This window comes from Podarcis liolepis (genome assembly GCF_965112155.1).
Source record: "Podarcis liolepis genome assembly, chromosome: 4".
NCBI lineage: Eukaryota > Metazoa > Chordata > Lepidosauria > Squamata > Lacertidae > Podarcis > Podarcis liolepis.
Window position 1 is genome coordinate 31,801,258 of NC_139558.1, and position 16,671 is coordinate 31,817,928.

At 42.8% G+C, this 16,671-nt stretch overlaps 1 protein-coding gene across 1 annotated transcript in view; it reads right to left on the reverse strand.

Moving 5' to 3' along the window:
- IL18RAP (interleukin 18 receptor accessory protein) overlaps positions 1-16,671 on the reverse strand; it is a 21,543-nt gene continuing 4,872 nt past the window's right edge. The window contains exons 4-11 of the mRNA XM_083501497.1: positions 15,192-15,363; positions 13,206-13,383; positions 12,428-12,496; positions 10,743-10,857; positions 8,613-8,770; positions 8,110-8,250; positions 1,834-2,004; positions 1-798 (exon numbers count right to left, since the gene is read on the reverse strand). Of these exons, the coding sequence (XP_083357623.1) occupies positions 356-798; positions 1,834-2,004; positions 8,110-8,250; positions 8,613-8,770; positions 10,743-10,857; positions 12,428-12,496; positions 13,206-13,383; positions 15,192-15,363 (1,447 nt within the window). The 3' untranslated portion in view covers positions 1-355. The remainder of the gene's footprint in view (positions 799-1,833; positions 2,005-8,109; positions 8,251-8,612; positions 8,771-10,742; positions 10,858-12,427; positions 12,497-13,205; positions 13,384-15,191; positions 15,364-16,671) is intronic.

Sequence of the window (16,671 nt, forward strand, 5' to 3'; positions counted from 1 at the left end):
TTATTTGTCCAAAGTTTATTCCAGCAGGTGGGCATTACCCCCTGATGCATGTAATAATTATCAATAAATAGTCATGTTGTGAAAGCGTGGCACAGCTCAACAGCATTCAGCACCTTTTACTATTACAAAATACTGACTTCTGTAAGGATATTTCCATTTTACTATGAGTGAAAGATAACCACAGTTTAACATATGATGTTTGACCATTGGGCCACAAAGTCTGTTTAAACCACCAATGGCTCTCTGTGGTTCCAGGTCAAGGTTTCTCTCAGCTCCACAGCTCAACATCCTTTTAAGGCTAGGGAAGGTTCTGTATTTGATACATGTTCTCTACAGCCACTCTCCTGACAAGTCTTCAGTTTAGGGAAGTTCTTTCCCAAATCTTCCTCCATTTTTTGGTCCAGTTTGTCCTCTCTGCAGTGGAGTTTTTCTTATCCGTGCCCAATAACCGAAGGTGAGGAAACCAACACCACTTGTCTTCAGTTCGGTTGGGATGTTTCGCTGGCATGAGACGCAGCAGTTTTCTCCAGAATTGCTTATTCACAGTGGGAGAGGTAGATGTTTTCCAGGTAACCCTGGGCAAAACCCTGAGAGCTATCTTCACATTGTGAGGTAATGACTGTGGCTCCTGGAAAGACTTGAACTGAATTAGGATGAGTTTTATTGCCTTGTCTTCCAGGACAGTGTTGACGGCTGTTTCGAGCTCAAAGAGGGCCGGGCCATTGACATAGCTTGGACTTAACACCACAATCGCCCGTCTGCTCTTCTTGACAGCGTTTACAATGTCATCTGTGTATGCTGGGAAAAGAAATATATATATATATTATTACCAACTTATCATACAAATCATGCTGCCTTCCTGCAGATATTCTTATACCCTGGCACAGAGTAGTGAATGCAAGGATGGTGAAAAACATCTGTGGTAAAGAACGGCAGAAACTGGAATGTGCTTATATGGCTCCTGGCTTGAATGTGCTTTAAACCTGATGGACAAGGGAATGTTGAAAAGTCCTGTTCCTCATTCCAGTCCTACTTCCGAATGACATTCTAGCCACACAATACCACACTCCAATCCATCACAAAGGCTGTTTCTAAGGGCTGTGTAAGGGGCAGAGTAAGGGTTTCTGTTCCAAACCCACCATGAACCAGCTGTAGTCTTTGAGCCTTGAGAAAGAGATAATGGAACACCCCTTCCAAGCTCAAAACCTGCAATTCATCTCCCAAATGCAAGTCATTCTGTTTTCTTAAAGCATGAAATAAAATGTTTCACAGCGTTTTAGAAAGAGGGAGGAATTGTGCTTGCAAACCCTTTGCTCCATCCCATATGAACTAAGAATAAGCATGTCTGTGAGTTAGAAGTATTAGTTATCTTATTTCGTAAAAAATATATACCTCCTTATTGTTGTTGTGTGTGTGTGTTTTAAAAACCTCAAAGCTAATTACAAAAAAATTAAAAAATGTAAATCTCACTGAGTTTAATGAAGCTCACTTCCAGGTAAATAAAAGCAGAGGATTGTAACTTAAGGCACAAATTCGGTGGCTGCTTCCTTGTCCTACTTTCTCATTGAAAATCACCCTCCCCCAAGCACTGGCGGATTTTAGGGCAGTGCAAGCGGTTCTGCCACACTGGGCGCCAAGCCTAGGGGGCGCTGCAGGGCGCCACAACTATGACGTAGCGAAGCAAGCAGAACAGAAAGCGAGAGGTGAAGGAACGCCAGTTTTGCTGTGTATGCAAATCTACACATGGACATTAGGGGCGGATAAAGTTTCCTAACACAAATACAGGTGTTTGAAGAGTTGGTTTTATTATTATGCAATTATGTGAGATGTTACCTCCTCCTGGAAGGATGTCCCGCTCAGTGAGACATAGCTTATATTCATATTTGTTTTCTAAAACTTGAGGGAGACTCTCCAAAGCAAATGTTTCCTCATCGAGTAGCGTGTGATCTGCTTCAGGGAGATCTGGTTTTGCACAGGACACAAATGCATCAAATTCTTTGCCATCTAAAAAAATTTAAAGGACAAAGTTAAATGAAGCAGTGAAGAAGCAAGTATCCTTTAAAGAAAGATGAGAGGTGAGAAAAGACGGGAGGCAACAACATTTTTCTGAAATAGTGGGGCATGGCTATGGAAGACGAGTCTGCTGAATCCCCCTTATTTTTCCTCTTAAAGGAGACCAGCTGTAGAGATGGTAAAAAGTACTACTGAAAGCACAATGGAAAATACGAAAAAGTAAAAGGCAAATTAAAATCCCCCCCTCGTTTCTTAGCAGTAAGCAGACACATCTCACTTTCAAATCTCACTTTCAGCCATAACCTCTCTGAGTCAAACCACCATCTCTGGTATTCTGGGTGAACTGTACCCTAGATGCACATACGCCTTGCCCAAACAGCTTGTTATTCCGTATTGAACAGAGCAGGGACTCCGCTACATTCGTCAAGGCAAAGCGCTTTATTTGCGTTATAACACCATGACCCCAGATGGCATTGTGGAGTACCATCTTTAGCCAACGGGATTTCCCTGTATGACGTTTACAACACGTTTAACTAAATCGCTTTTCTTGATGTGTCTAGATCCACCCCAGAGATTGCCAGGTTTTTCCTGTCGCTTTTCAATGCCTGTTTTGCTCTCCTCTCTCCCTCTTCTGTTTTTTCATCTGCCATTCAGCAAAGTGTCAGGGGACTGCCATCGGAACAAGGAAGGGAGGCAGAGGGGCAGCTGGAATACAGGGAACCTCCGAAAATCTTGAGAAGCAGTTCCTCTTCCTGCGGATGCTGCTGGGAGCCCCAGCACCGTACCTCATCAGTCTGAAGGTGGGGGAAGCCACACCTCCCAAGTAAAGGAGGGGAAAGGGCTAGAGGATGCTGCTAGGAGCCTCAGCACCACTCCTTGCCAAGCCAGCCAGGAGGGAAGCACGCCTCTTCCGTCGCCCACCTTGCGCAGAGGTGTAAAACACAAAGAAGGAAGGAAAAGGCTGGGGGTGACTAAGCTCTTATGTTGGGGGAGGACCCAGAAATGACCACTCCCGGACTCTGCTAGCGATTGAGGCAGACATGAACTGATGGTTCTGCGCTGTAAATAGTTTTGCACCAAAATAAAACCTGTTAAAGACAGGTCGGAGTCCTGGCTGGTTACTCACGAGCAACCACCACTGACATCTGACACAAAGCTTCTCTCTTTGGATATCTAATGCCCAGGGTTGTATTATGTCCTGAGAAAGCTTGTGGTGGCTGTTGCCTATTGGAACCCTTACGGCACAAAGGTCCATGGTAGGCAGAGTGTCAGGTGGAGCCAATTGGCCCTAGTTTTTTCTCAATCTCTTCTCTGCCAAGTTCAAGAAGGGCATCCCTGGGACTGAGGAGGAGGAGGAAGCTGATAGGCAATGCTACTCTCTGGGTTGGTTATAAGAAAGATGGCATTCTCTGTTCCTCCATGTCCCACCTGAAGGCTGGTGCCAGTATGTTCTCAGCACAGTCCAGATCTCTGCTCTTGGACATTTTGAATATTAAATATGGGTTTTTTGTAAAAGTGAAGTTTTTTTATAAAAAAAAACCACACAATATATTTGTATGGTTTCATTACATGCATTGCTTTGATTGGTGTACACTGCCCTGTTGTTGGCAGGCGGCAAATGAATTAATGAATAAATTATATTTTAAAATTACGTGCCGATTTTCATGGAAATATTTGTTACACAGTTGCCAATAAACCTTGAGCAGCTCAGTGTAACAAAATAAGAGCATCTCATATACTATTTCATGCATCCTGATATATATCTTCTTCTTCTTCTGTTTTGTTTTTTACATGGGTACTATTTCTTGTTTCTTTTGTTTCTTCCTGTTTCTCATGTCTTATCTGGACACTTGTAATCTTGTACTTTCCCTTTTTCAATAAAGAATATATGAAAGAAAGAAAGAAAGAAAGGAAGGAAGGAAGGAAGGAAGGAAGGAAGGAAGGAAGGAAGGAAGGAAGGTGGGAGGAAGGCAGAGGGCAGATTGAGGCTGGTGGGGCAATGCCCCATTTACCCTAATGCAGCAGATTCCATAGGCTATTGTTTTGTCCATGACAGGGAAGCATGGAACACAGTGATGTATGTATAAAAACAGTACAGGACTCGAAAGCGTAACAGTGAAGCTGATGTTATTAAACAGGATAAAGAACAGAGTAAAGCACTCGCTACCCCTGCTAAGCATAGTGTGAAGAGTCACACTGAGGGTAAAAAAAATAATAATCACCCACTCCTCTCTTCATATGTATGCAATGAGACATGGCTGTCCATCTGCCACACAAAAGTACAAACATCGCCACTGCTGTTCTCAAAATTATGCGCTCACCCCTCACCTGGCTTGTGAAAGACCCCTGGGCAAAGTGAGTCTTTTGGCTCGCGTAAGAGTGCAGGCCCAAAAGACGGAACATTCCGGGATCCAATCAGAAGCCAGGTTGGCTTCTGTGATTCCGGGATGTCCCAGTAAAATTTGACCAGCAGAGGCCACTACAAGACAAGAGAGTGTTAACTGTCGGTTTCTTACACTACGAAGGTACCTTTGCTGGGGTTCAAGAAACTGAGGTAAGTTTCACCTGTTAACAAATTTCTCACATGAAAGTCATTCTCTTGTAGACAACTGAGTGAACCCCCTGTGCAGACGTGTGTGTGTGTGTGTGTGTGTGTGTGTGTGTGTACATATGGTGCACACATTCTGGGAAACTGTGGTCAACCACAATATTTCAGAACATGTACAGACCACACATGTAGTATCTTCATAGGTCATGACCTATTATCTGAAAACTATGCCGTGCCCCAAACGGAAACAATTTCTATTTTAATAATGTGCCTTGCAACCTTAAGTAGAACATTTTGTCTCTTGAAACCCCTTTGAACCCACCCCTTTTGTATGTAATCTGGGGCATTAGCAAGTGACCTTTCTAGTCTTCCAGAGAGTATTTTTAGATACTTTAAGTATCTTCAATATCTTTCATAATTACAAGCTGCCTGTGCAAGAATTTTGGAGAAGTACTGTAAGTGAGCGAGGTAGGTAGTCATATGGTCCAACCCCCAATTAGGAATGGGTGAGAAAAATTGATTCAGTTCAGGTAGATGAACCTATCAAGTTTGCACTTATCCAAAACAACATGAGGACTGAAACACAGCCTCCCTCTGAAATTCACACTTATTTGAATTTAGCGATGCAGTTCTCCAACCAGAAAATACATATATTATGAGAAAGTATGCATTAAAATTAATACATCAGTGAAAATAGTATAGGTTGGGAGAAACTGCTAGCAGCAATGCATACATTAGTCAAAACTGCATACAAAAATGTGTTTATTAGGAGAAATTGGCACTAAAATGCTAAATAATTTCCATGAGGATTGAGGAAAAAATCGACAAATTGATGTCAAGATGTGGGGAACTGGATTTAAGATTGGAAAAATGAGAAACTGAGAGAACTTAAACTGACAGATCCTTCTATCCTTACTCCCTGTGTGGTATCTACAATGCAGGATGAAACTACGATGTTCCTGACCATCCAGCTTCTGCTTAAATACCTACAGCAAAGGACAGCTCATCACATTCCAATGCAATTGGAAGTTTCTCCTAACATTTAACCACAATTTGTTCCATCTTCTGCAGGATAGCCTTCTCCACACACAGTATCTGAAGATGGCTATATCTCCTCTTAATCCTAGCTTCTCTGGACCAAACATAACCATGAAGGCAAAGTAAAATACAGTGGGACCTCAGAAGTCCGTTCAACTTCCAAAATTTTCAGAAATCAAGGCACGGCCTGTGATTGGCTGCAGGAAGTTCTTGCAGCCAATCAGAAGCCGCAGAAGCCATGTCGAACATTCAGGTTCCAAAAGAACGTTCGAAAACCAGAACACTCACTTCCGGTTTTTGATCGTTCGGGAGCCAAAACGTTAGATTCCCACGGCGTTTGAAAACCAAGGTACAACTGTATTTAAAATGAAACAGATTCCCAGCTGTTCTTTCTTCTTCAGAATTTCAGGGGTTTTTGTTTTACAAATCTTCTAGCTTCTTGACCTCATTTTATTTCATGAGGTTTATTTTTTTTTCCACCTGCCTTGTCCTTGAGCTTAATTGTCTCTTCACTCAGCTTTCTTTATGCTAGGCTAAACAGGCATTTCTATACTAACAAGATCTTGCTCATCATTCTGGTATGTCTCCACCCACATCATACAAAATTACGAGTCTGCCTTGAGCAGTATTCCTTGAGAGGTCATGCTGCCAGATTCATATTGAAACACAACTTTTTCCAAGGACTTTCCCCTTATTTCCTCCCTGCCACTTCCAAATGATGAGTCATGAGGTGACAGCAAAGGTATTATTATCAAGAGTCCCCAATTGAGTGACCTTAACATGCAGTATTTTTCAAATCCCCCCGGAGCATGCACTTCATAATTTATAATTGCCCAGACCCTCAACTGTGCACATAATGTCATTTATAATTATATATTCAGGAAATGTCATAAATAATGCAGAGTGATTTCTAAGAAAATAAGCACAAAATCAGAAGCCAAAAGCTAAATCCATGGTAAAATCCCACTAATTGTGTCCCTCCCACTCAACACTCTGCTGTACACATCCTCTCAAACCTTGCATTAGTGCACAGCTAATCAAACTTATCTAGTAATTTTGCATGACCTCTCAGGGTCCTTACAATTAGGCAGAGTGAGGTCATTACCTCAGGCAGTTGATTTAGGGCATCATAGAAGAGCAGCAAATTAATAGTATTTAATTTATTGTTATTTTTACTGACATGGGGTGGGGGGGGAGAGAGAAAGGCATTTGTGGATTTTTTTACCTCACCTGCCAGAATAAGTGACCTGGCCTTGGGTGCTGTGTACAAAAATGTAGCTTTTCTCAATCTGTAATTGTTCACCCCCAACATTCTGCTTTCAGTCTATTGATTCTAGATCCTGCTGTCCACAAAGTCTTAGCTTTTTCCAGATGAGTTCACCTTTTACCCAATGCTTTTAATGCCTCATCCCTCCCCAAATCTGCATTCATTTATTTATTTTTAAAACTCACAACATATGAGGTTTTACGTTAAAGGTAAGAAGGTAAAGGACCCCTGGACGGTTGAGTCCAGTCAAAGGCGACTGTGGGGTCGCGGCACTCATCTGGCTTTCAGCCTGAGGTAGCAGGTGTTGTTCCACAGACAGCTTTCCGGGTCATGTGGCCAGCAGGACTAAACCGCTTCTGGCACAACGCAACACGGTGATGGACACCAGAGTGCACGGAAACGCTGTTTACCTTCCTGCCCCAGTGGTACCTATTTATCTACTTGCACTCACTGGCATGCTTTCAAACTGCTAGGTTGGCAGGAGCTGGGACAGAGCAACGGCAGGTCACTACCATTGCAGGGATTCGAACCGCTGACCTTCTGATCGGTAAGCCCAAGAGACTCAGTGGTTTAGACCACAGTGCCACCAGTGTGCACCTTGTTTCCCAAAGCCGAGTATCACTGTTGGTTGCTTAGAGTGAGAAAAGTGAGGAAGCAGGGAGCTCAGAGCAGTGCAGACAGCAGCAGAGCTCATCCAGCAGTCCTGTCACTACAGTGGTACCTCGGGTTAAGTACTTAATTCGTTCTGGAGGTCTGTTCTTAACCTGAAACTGTTCTTAACCTGAAGCACCACTTTAGCTAATGGGGCCTCCTGCTGCCGCCGTGCCGCCAGAGCACAATTTCTGTTCTCATCCTGAAGCAAAGTTCTTAACCTGAGGTACTATTTCTGGGTTAGTGGAGTCTGTAACCAGAAGCGTCTGTAACCTGAAGCATCTGTAACCCGAGGTACCACTGTATTCCCATATCACTTCCATCTCCCTGTTGCCTCAACCCTCTACCTTTTGGCTCTGGGAAGCCAGGTGAGCAGCACACCACAAAGTGCTACAGGCGATCTTGTCCTGGTCACTAACCTCTCCATCTTACCTACCTCACAGGGTTGCTGTGAGGAAATAAGGGAACCTCGTACGCCACTGTGCGTTTTCTGGAGCAAACACGGGATACATGTGTCATAAATAAACAGAGAACAGACCGTTCGCTGAAAAGATAATTGCCAAGGTAAGAAAAGTAGAACACAAGCTCTTACCACCGGCAGTTTCACCTTTGGCCACATAATTCCGATATAACAGCACTATTTCAATCCGGTGCCGGTAAACCACCATACTTCCCAAAAAGATTAGAAATACAGTTGTCATGGAACAGCACAAAGTGAGTAAGAAGTGAAGAGCTAAAAGGAAACAAAAATAAGAGAAGTATTTGTTTATTTTTGGTGGGGTTTGGTTTGTTCTCTTCTTAAATTTTGTTTGTAAGAAAGAGATGTTGGAGTAGGGCATGTGAAGACGGAGCTGCCAAATGTCTTTCCCAGGTAAAAAAATATTAAAATGATACTATCGTTTTCAGGTTTAGAATCTCAGAGCTTCTACTCTTGTTCCCCCTCCCTGCTGTCACGATTTAAAGAACCTCTCTGGCGATCGAAAAATGGAAAGGCAATTTTAATCAAGGAGCAGACTAGCGATGTTATCCCAAATGTAACTTGTAAAATAAATAAAAATAAAAGAACACCGCATGCTAGGTGGTTTGCCAGTTTACCTCTTTCTGTTCTCTTCTTAAATCTGAACACCCCCGTGGTGTTCCCAATGGAGTTTTGAGCCAGGCAGATGAATTGGCTGCTTAAATCCTCTTCAGTTAAATTGGTCAGGTTGAAAGCAAGATCAAAGCAGCTGCCTTCTAGTTCCTTTGGACTGACCCTAAATAGAATAATGCTTTCGTCAGCCACTTGTAGCATTCATTCTCACACAGTTACAGTAGTCCCTGGTGCCACCAATGCCATATTTGTGCAGGTGATGGTTCTGGTTTCTATAAAGGCGATGATGACCCAAATTGCAAAAATCAGGGCAGTTGCATACTTACCAACCTCATGGAAACACAGGATTACATCATCTCCCCTGGAGTCTGGCTGACGAACCCATGTAGGAGCCACAGCCCATGGACACACTCTTTAGAAAATATTCATTTGTTGCTTCCGTTTATCCACCCAACAATAAGGTAATCACAGCAACAATAGTGCCACCCAATACAAAAATGCAAGATAAAAAATAAAATCTAAAATGGGAAATAGGCCAGGACAGCAAATCTAAAAAGTACTTTGAAACATTGAAAATTCTTCAGATTTTTTTTTTTAAAGGTCTTCATTTGATATGAAAAAGAACCATAACATTGGCTCCAGGAAAGCCTCTCTGGGGAGGGTGTTCCATAAGCAGGGTGCCAACACTGAAAATGCCACCTCTTCAGTAGCCACTCTATGGACCTCATTTGGTGAGGACACCCAGAGAAGGATAGCTGATGTTCCCCTTCAAGGAGTGGAACGGTCTCCCTCAGGAAGTTGTGGGCTTTCATTCCTTGGAGGTTTTTAAGCAGAGGTTAGGTGGCCATCTGTCATGGATGCTGAAACATACTGAGTCCTGTAGTGATTTCATGCTCTGTATTGCAGCTTGTAAAACAGTGATTTAATTGCCGCCACCGCCCCCCCCCCCCAACATCAGGCTTTTATATACATTATTTACACAATGAGTCCCGTCTGATTGGCTGATTCTGCTTCCCTCCTGGAGCCTGATTGGTCTTTTCCTGCAGGCCAACCAGTTGTTGCATTCTACGATCCTACCAGCCTAATAGGCTGATTAACTTCCTCCTGGAGCCTGATTGGTCTTCTCCTGCAAGCCAATCAGTTGCTGCATTCTAGGATCCTACTTGCCTATTGTTCCAGGATCCAAGCTTAGTACATAACAGATGTGTTAACTGAGATTCCTGCACTGCAGAGGGTTGGACTGGATGACCCTTCGGGTCCCAATTCTACAATTCTATGATTCTGTGATACTTTAAGGAATCATGGCTTACCCCCCAAAGAATCCTGGGAACTGTAGAACTGTAGTTTGTTAAGGGCACTGGGAATTGTTAGGAGACAATCCTCTCACACAGCTACCATTCCTAGAGTGCTTTAACAACAACCCCTCTTTCCAGGGAATTCATATCCTTAAACATTCTGCTGCCTTAAACATTACTGCTGATCTCCAGCCAAAAGTTGGACTGCATTATGTTTCCCATTCAGTTTACTGTATCCTCTTCCCTGTATCCTTTTCCCAAAAAGAGGACTTAAAGATTCACAGTTATGGAACTGCTACCAAGACCAAGGTTGGAGTCACATGGAAAGAGAGAAATCCCATCTGTGTACGGCAGGAGAGGAAAACATGGAAGAGCCTTCACTAATCCTCTTCCAGTTACATTAGTATTTTGATCATGTGCTACAACAGATTTCCCCAACCTATCATTCTCTATCGTTGGCCATGCTGGCATAGGCTGAAGGGAACTGTAGTATGAAACTAAACAAGAATACTGTTTTTGTTAAGTTGTGGGTGAACGTATCAGACAACACAGCGATTCTTCAAACAGCTCTTGTTTATTCACAGGCCAGAACAGAACTGAACTGAAGGGTTCAGCCAGCCTGCTTATATAGAGCTCCACTAGAACGTAACTGTAACAATTTTCTAAAACTATCCAATCACTGAACGTCACTTTCGATCCCTTATTTGTATAACTATCTACAGTATCCCCCTGCTGGCCCAGGGTGAGAACTTCAGTACATAACAGTTTTGGTTCTCCTGTTCTTTTGCTAGCTGCTTACATTCTACAAATACATGTTTTCAAGTTGGAGACTGTTCATACCATTTTTGCTTTAGCAGTTGCTTCCTTTCGCCGGTTTCTCTGTACCACTGCATCAAAGAGGAAGCATTTAGTTCAAAACCAAACTGTGCTCGGCATTTGAGCTCAAGCGGTTGCCCTGAGGAAAAACCACACGTAAAAATCAGTATGTATGCACATTTTTTAGATCTGAAGTGGAAGCATGGGGATGTGAGCTATTGGTTTGTGTTGTCGTTGTCGACTGTGCATTTTGTGTTTTCTCTTGTATTTTCATGTTGTGAACCGCCCTGAGATCTACAGATGAAGGGCGATATTGTTGGCTGTTGTAAGCCGTCTGTCCAGCGAGACAATGGAGTAGGCCTCTGGGGTGAAGTTAAACCACTGCGCTGGCAGCACCAAAATGACCTTCCCTGGGCACAAGCCTAAACAGTGTGTATGGCAATACTGGGCTGCTCAAATGACAAGACCCCCCTCTCTGCCTTGCTGATGTGGTCCAAAGGAAAGCAGAGTGATATGTTTGGCACCAGCTTGGCAGCAGGAGTTGCTGGAAGGAGGCGTACAAGACACCATCCAACCGTCTTAGGGACTCCACTCTGGATTTGTGTAGGGTTTATACCTTAGCCTTAGAAGATATTCTGCAAGGCAATGGGGGTTTAAGATTAGAGTTTTCCATCTTCTAGATGGGCTACCTTCTCAGTTTGACAAGCCCCATTTGCCCCTCTATAGTGCATACAGAAACCGCCTTTCTGACCATTGGGCCCACTATTGGTTTCATCCACACAATCCACCAGAGCCTGTTGTTGCATGCAGGAGAAGTCCCCCTAACTCACCGGAAGGTGTGTCACTGCCACTTATCGGGAGGGAGAAGGAAGAGGCTGGAGAAACATTGCCATGGAGACTATCTGGTGTTCCCATTGGTGTGCCAATGTGCCTGTTATTGCATCCCACCCCCCAGTAAGTAGGAACAACACATCTGCTGAGAAGCTAGCATTGCAGCTCTGCCTCACCAGGAGAGCCGCTTCAACTTCATCATTTTTCACCTCTTGGAAATGGAGCCCAGAGGCTTTATCTCACTCCTTACCCACCCACACAAAGCATCAGCTTTCTGAGGTAACTGCCATACCCAGCAAGTGTCCCAGAAAAACTGGGGCATTCTGTTTTTCCTCACAAGAGGACGGCAACCATTTTGGGTGTTGGGATCTCACATGGTTCTGTGCCACAATTCCCCCCCTCCCCCAAAAAAGTGTGTTTTGGGATATTGTTGCCTGGAAAAGGTGCTTTTTCAGGGGGGAACATGGCATGAAATTGCACACAATCACGGCACCCAAAATGGCCGCCGTCCTTGTGTGAGGAAAAAATGGGAAGATGGCATCATGGATTTTGCCTTCAATGTGCTGGAGGGATGGATGCCTCACTTTGTTCAATCGCTATGCCAGGCCTGAGCTAACCAAATGCTTAGGAGGACATGAGCTCAATAGTGGTCATATATAATAATATTTGGTATAATAATCATCAGGAGTTTTTTTTCATCCAGAACTCACCAAAACTCAGTTCCAGCACCTCTCAGGTGGGCGCCATTGACATTCTAAGACAACAAGAGAGGTGTTCATTGTGGGTTCCAGCACCTCTTTTTCTAGAAAAATAGCACTGATAATAGCACTGGATTATTGCCAACATTACAAAACAAATTAAGAACGTAATCAGTTTACCAAGTTCTACTTCAAGGATTCTCACACCACGGGGATCCAGAACCTCTGGGCGATTGATAGTGTCTTGTGCTACGACATGAAAAAAGGTGTCTATTATGGAATTTCCAATAAACCTTTTGCATGTAGAATTAATAACCAGATTAAATATGTTGTGAGAAAATCAATGACTTAATCGCAGACAATACTTTTTTGTTGGTGGAGAAAGAGAAGGGCATCAAATAACCATAAATGGATATACTGTGCAATTAGGCATGTCATGTTATTTCCATGGAGACCGAAAGAAGCTTTCTATGGCTCCTGGAAGCAACTTAAAATCACATACATAGATCACAGGGTGATTCATTAGCATACACGTCATATTTTAAAAGCTCTATGTATCCTAAGTTACACAAACAGCAAAGGCAGCTGTGTTAGCTTTTAAGGGGTGGGGATCTAAAACCTTTGTTAGGACTTGCAAACTATTTTGTGCCCTTTTAGTTGGCCAAATTAAAGGTATTGCATTAATAAGGATTTAGAATTTTTTTATGATGCAGTATATCGTAGAATAGATACAAAGCACATTGTTACTTCCAAGTAATTTAATGTAATCTTGAATTTACAGTAGTCTGACAGGTTCAGTCAACCTACACAACATTTATAGATATTTATTTTTTTCTTTAAAGATATAAATGGAAAAGACTAAATGGGAATTGTAGGAGACAATGTAATATAATACAAGTGCCAGAATATAAAGCATTACATCAGAACCATTTATTAAGCTGGATGTAAAGTGACTTACCAATGATAGTTACGTTTACTATTGTTCTCATGGTCCACTGGGTATTGTTGTCAGTCAGTGTATAATCACATACATAAGTACCATTATCTGCATCGTAGACATGATACAATACTATACTATCATCCTCAAATCTCAGAGATGGTCTTTTATCCTTTTGAAGTCTTACTTTTAATCCATTCTAAGGGGCGAGAGAAGCAAACAAACATTGCAATGCTCTGTAAAACAGGAATTGGCAGCTGACATAGGCTGAATCTATTGAGTTGATCTATACTTCTCCTTCCCCCAAATTACCAACCCCTTCCCTTTATCTTCCACAACTTTAAAAATGGCTAGGAGAATCTATGTGAGGGAAAGGGGCACCCCTCTTCCTCTTGTTGGTATAGCTCCAGTCCCTTTCTCCCCCATCTCAGGGGAGGATGGCTCAGGAAAATGAAAGAGCCGTGGCTAAATGAGTTTGAGGATGTAGAGCAGGAGTGCAGAACCTGCAGCCCTCCAGATGTTCCTGGACTGCAACTCACATCAGCTCTGGACCACTGCCTGTGTCTGATGGAAGTTGGAATTCAACAACGCCTGGAAAGCTAGATGTTCCCCATCCCAGATCCAGGGAGATTTTTCTTTTCCTGTTTCAGTGTTGCTCCCTCCCTTCACAAACCCATCTCCCTCCCTCTCCCACCATTTCTGAACCAGTTTAAACATCCGTCACGGGGGTGATGTTGCAAGAGTAACTTTACATTTCCTCCCTGTGTCCAGTAATCTTCCACTTTGGATCTCCAGAAGCTGTTGAATTTAAGCTCCCATTACCCCTAGCAGCCTAGCCAATTGTCAAGGATGATGGGACCTGTAGTCCAAGCACGACTGAGGGTACATGTTAAAGACCAACTAAGTTAGTTCTTGGTATGAGCTTTCGTGTGCATGCACACTTCTTCAGATATCTGGAGAAGTGTGCATGCACATGAAAGCTCATACCAAGAACTTAGTTGGTCTTTAAGGTGCTACTGGAAGGAACTTTTTTATTTTGACTATGGCAGACCAACACGGCTACCTATCTGTAACTGAGGGTACATGGTTGAACAACACAGCCCTAGTCCTATCATAAGGGCTACCATGCATTTTGCAAGTGTAAAACAACCCAGATGGAAAGGAAACTTGTTGGAAAGCCATTAAGTCTACCCATCATTTCTCTGCTCCAAATCCCTTCCCATATTCTCTTCCCTGCCACAGGTGTTAAGTTGTGGGTGAACATATCAGACGACACAGCGATTCTTCAAACAGCTCTTGTTTATTCACAGGCCAGGACAGAACTGAACTGAAGGGTTCAGTCAGCCTGCTTATATAGAGCTCCAGTACAACGTAACTGTAACAATTTTCTAAAACTATCCAATCACTGAACGTCACTTTCGATCCCTTATTTGCATAACTATCTACAGTATTCCCTGCTGGTCCAGGGTGAGAACTTCAGTACATAACAACAGGGTTTTAAATAGAGCATTTTGAGGGGTTGTGCATGGGTTCAAAAGTAACATAGAATGGGAACCATGAGGACACGGTAACCACCTCAAATATCGACTTGAAATACCCATACAGATCTATCGTTCCAAATTTTATTTGTAGCCTGTGACTCAAAGGTCTTTTAAAAGAACATTAAGACAATGCAAGACAATTACAAAATGGAAATAAAGAGGCTTTTTAAAATATTTACGAAAATGACTGGTGAATTTTGATATCCACACTTCACCAAACACCCTTGGGCATGTCTTTCCAAGTTTATTGTAACTGTGCTCTCAACATGCCATCATTTATCAAGATACCAGTCCAGGCAACGGAGTGATTCATTCATCAAATAACTGTATGTGGAAATAGTTTCAACCCATTACACTACCAGAGAGCAAGTTTCCCTCACCCACACTCACCACAAGTATATTTGTTGCATGTAAGTGTGACTCAGATTGATAAACCAAAGTGCTCTAAAGATAGTGGCACCTGTACCTTGTACCAGTTCACCTCTGACGGCTGAAAATCACTGTAACAGCTTTTTCCTGGACAAGGAATAACTCCTTTTCTGAGAACAAGTAGATTCAAGTTATTCACGCTACTATCTGAACAATTGGCCATCTTCCTTGTTTGAACATCTATGAAAATATTGGCACACTTGCTTTTCCTGTGGGACACGAAAAGAAAACACATGTAAAATCATACAGAGAAAGCTAGATTGTGAAAAGTGATATATACTGGACTAGATATATTGATACTGATATATCAATTTATTGATATATATTGGACTAGATATATTTGATCAGGCTTCCCCAGTCTGATGCCTTCCATATGGTTTGGACTTCAATTCCCATCAGCCATAGTCAGCATAGCCATGCTGGCTGGGACTGATGGGAGAAGTAGTTATTTATTTACATACCACTAAACCCCTACAAAGCTTACCAAAAATATACATTAAAATGGCTGATAACATCCAACGTTAAAAAACAAGTTAGCCTAACAATTTTCAAAATAAAATCAGCAGTTTAAAAACACACATGAAAAGAATAAAAGTACATGTTAGAATATATAATAAATTTACATGTCTGGGTAGGCTTGCTCAAACAAAAAATCCTTTTTGGCAGGTGCTGAAAATGAATGCCTAACATCAATGGGCAGTGAGTTCCAGAGGGTCAATTTATTTCAAGGGTAGAAGGAGCATTATATAGAGAGTGCCAGGCTGGGAAAAGGCTGCTTTAGTCACAATGTGGCAATGCATTCTAAGATCCATAAGTGATTCCTGTCCCTTCTCCACGCTGCTACTTCCAGCAACCCCCCCAAAAATGCTAGCTCCTGAGAATAAGGGAAGCCTTGGGGATGGTGTAAGTTATGGTGCAGAGAAGAGCAAATGGAGATGAAGTCAGCAGGAATCACAAAACCTCCTTTTTGTGAGTGGAATTGCCTTTCCAATTGAGACAAGACATCTTTGGATCCTAGCCTATCAATTTAGCACTAACTATCATTTCAAAGAGGGACGCGGGTGGCGCTGTGGGTTAAACAACAGAGCCTAGGACTTGCCGATCAGAAGCTCGGCGGTTTGAATCCCCGCAATGGGGTGAGCTCCCGTTGCTCGGTCCCTGCTTCTGCCGACCTGGCAGTTCGAAAGCACGTCAAAGTGCAAGTAGATAAATAGGTACCGCTCTGGCAGGAAGGTAAACGGCGTTTCTGTGCACTGCTCTGGTTCACCAGAAGCGGCTTAGTCATGCTGGCCACATGACCCGGAAGCTGTCTGCAGACAAATGCCGGCTCCCTCGGCCTATAGAGTGAGATGAGTGCCACAACCCCAGAGTCAGCCACGACTGGACCTAATGGTCAGGGGCCCCTTTACCTTTACCTTTATCACTTCAAATATACTATTAACGTAATTTGTCACGATCAGATAATAAGGTACTAAGGTAATATGTAACATTTAGGTAAAAAAAAGTCTGAATGATGA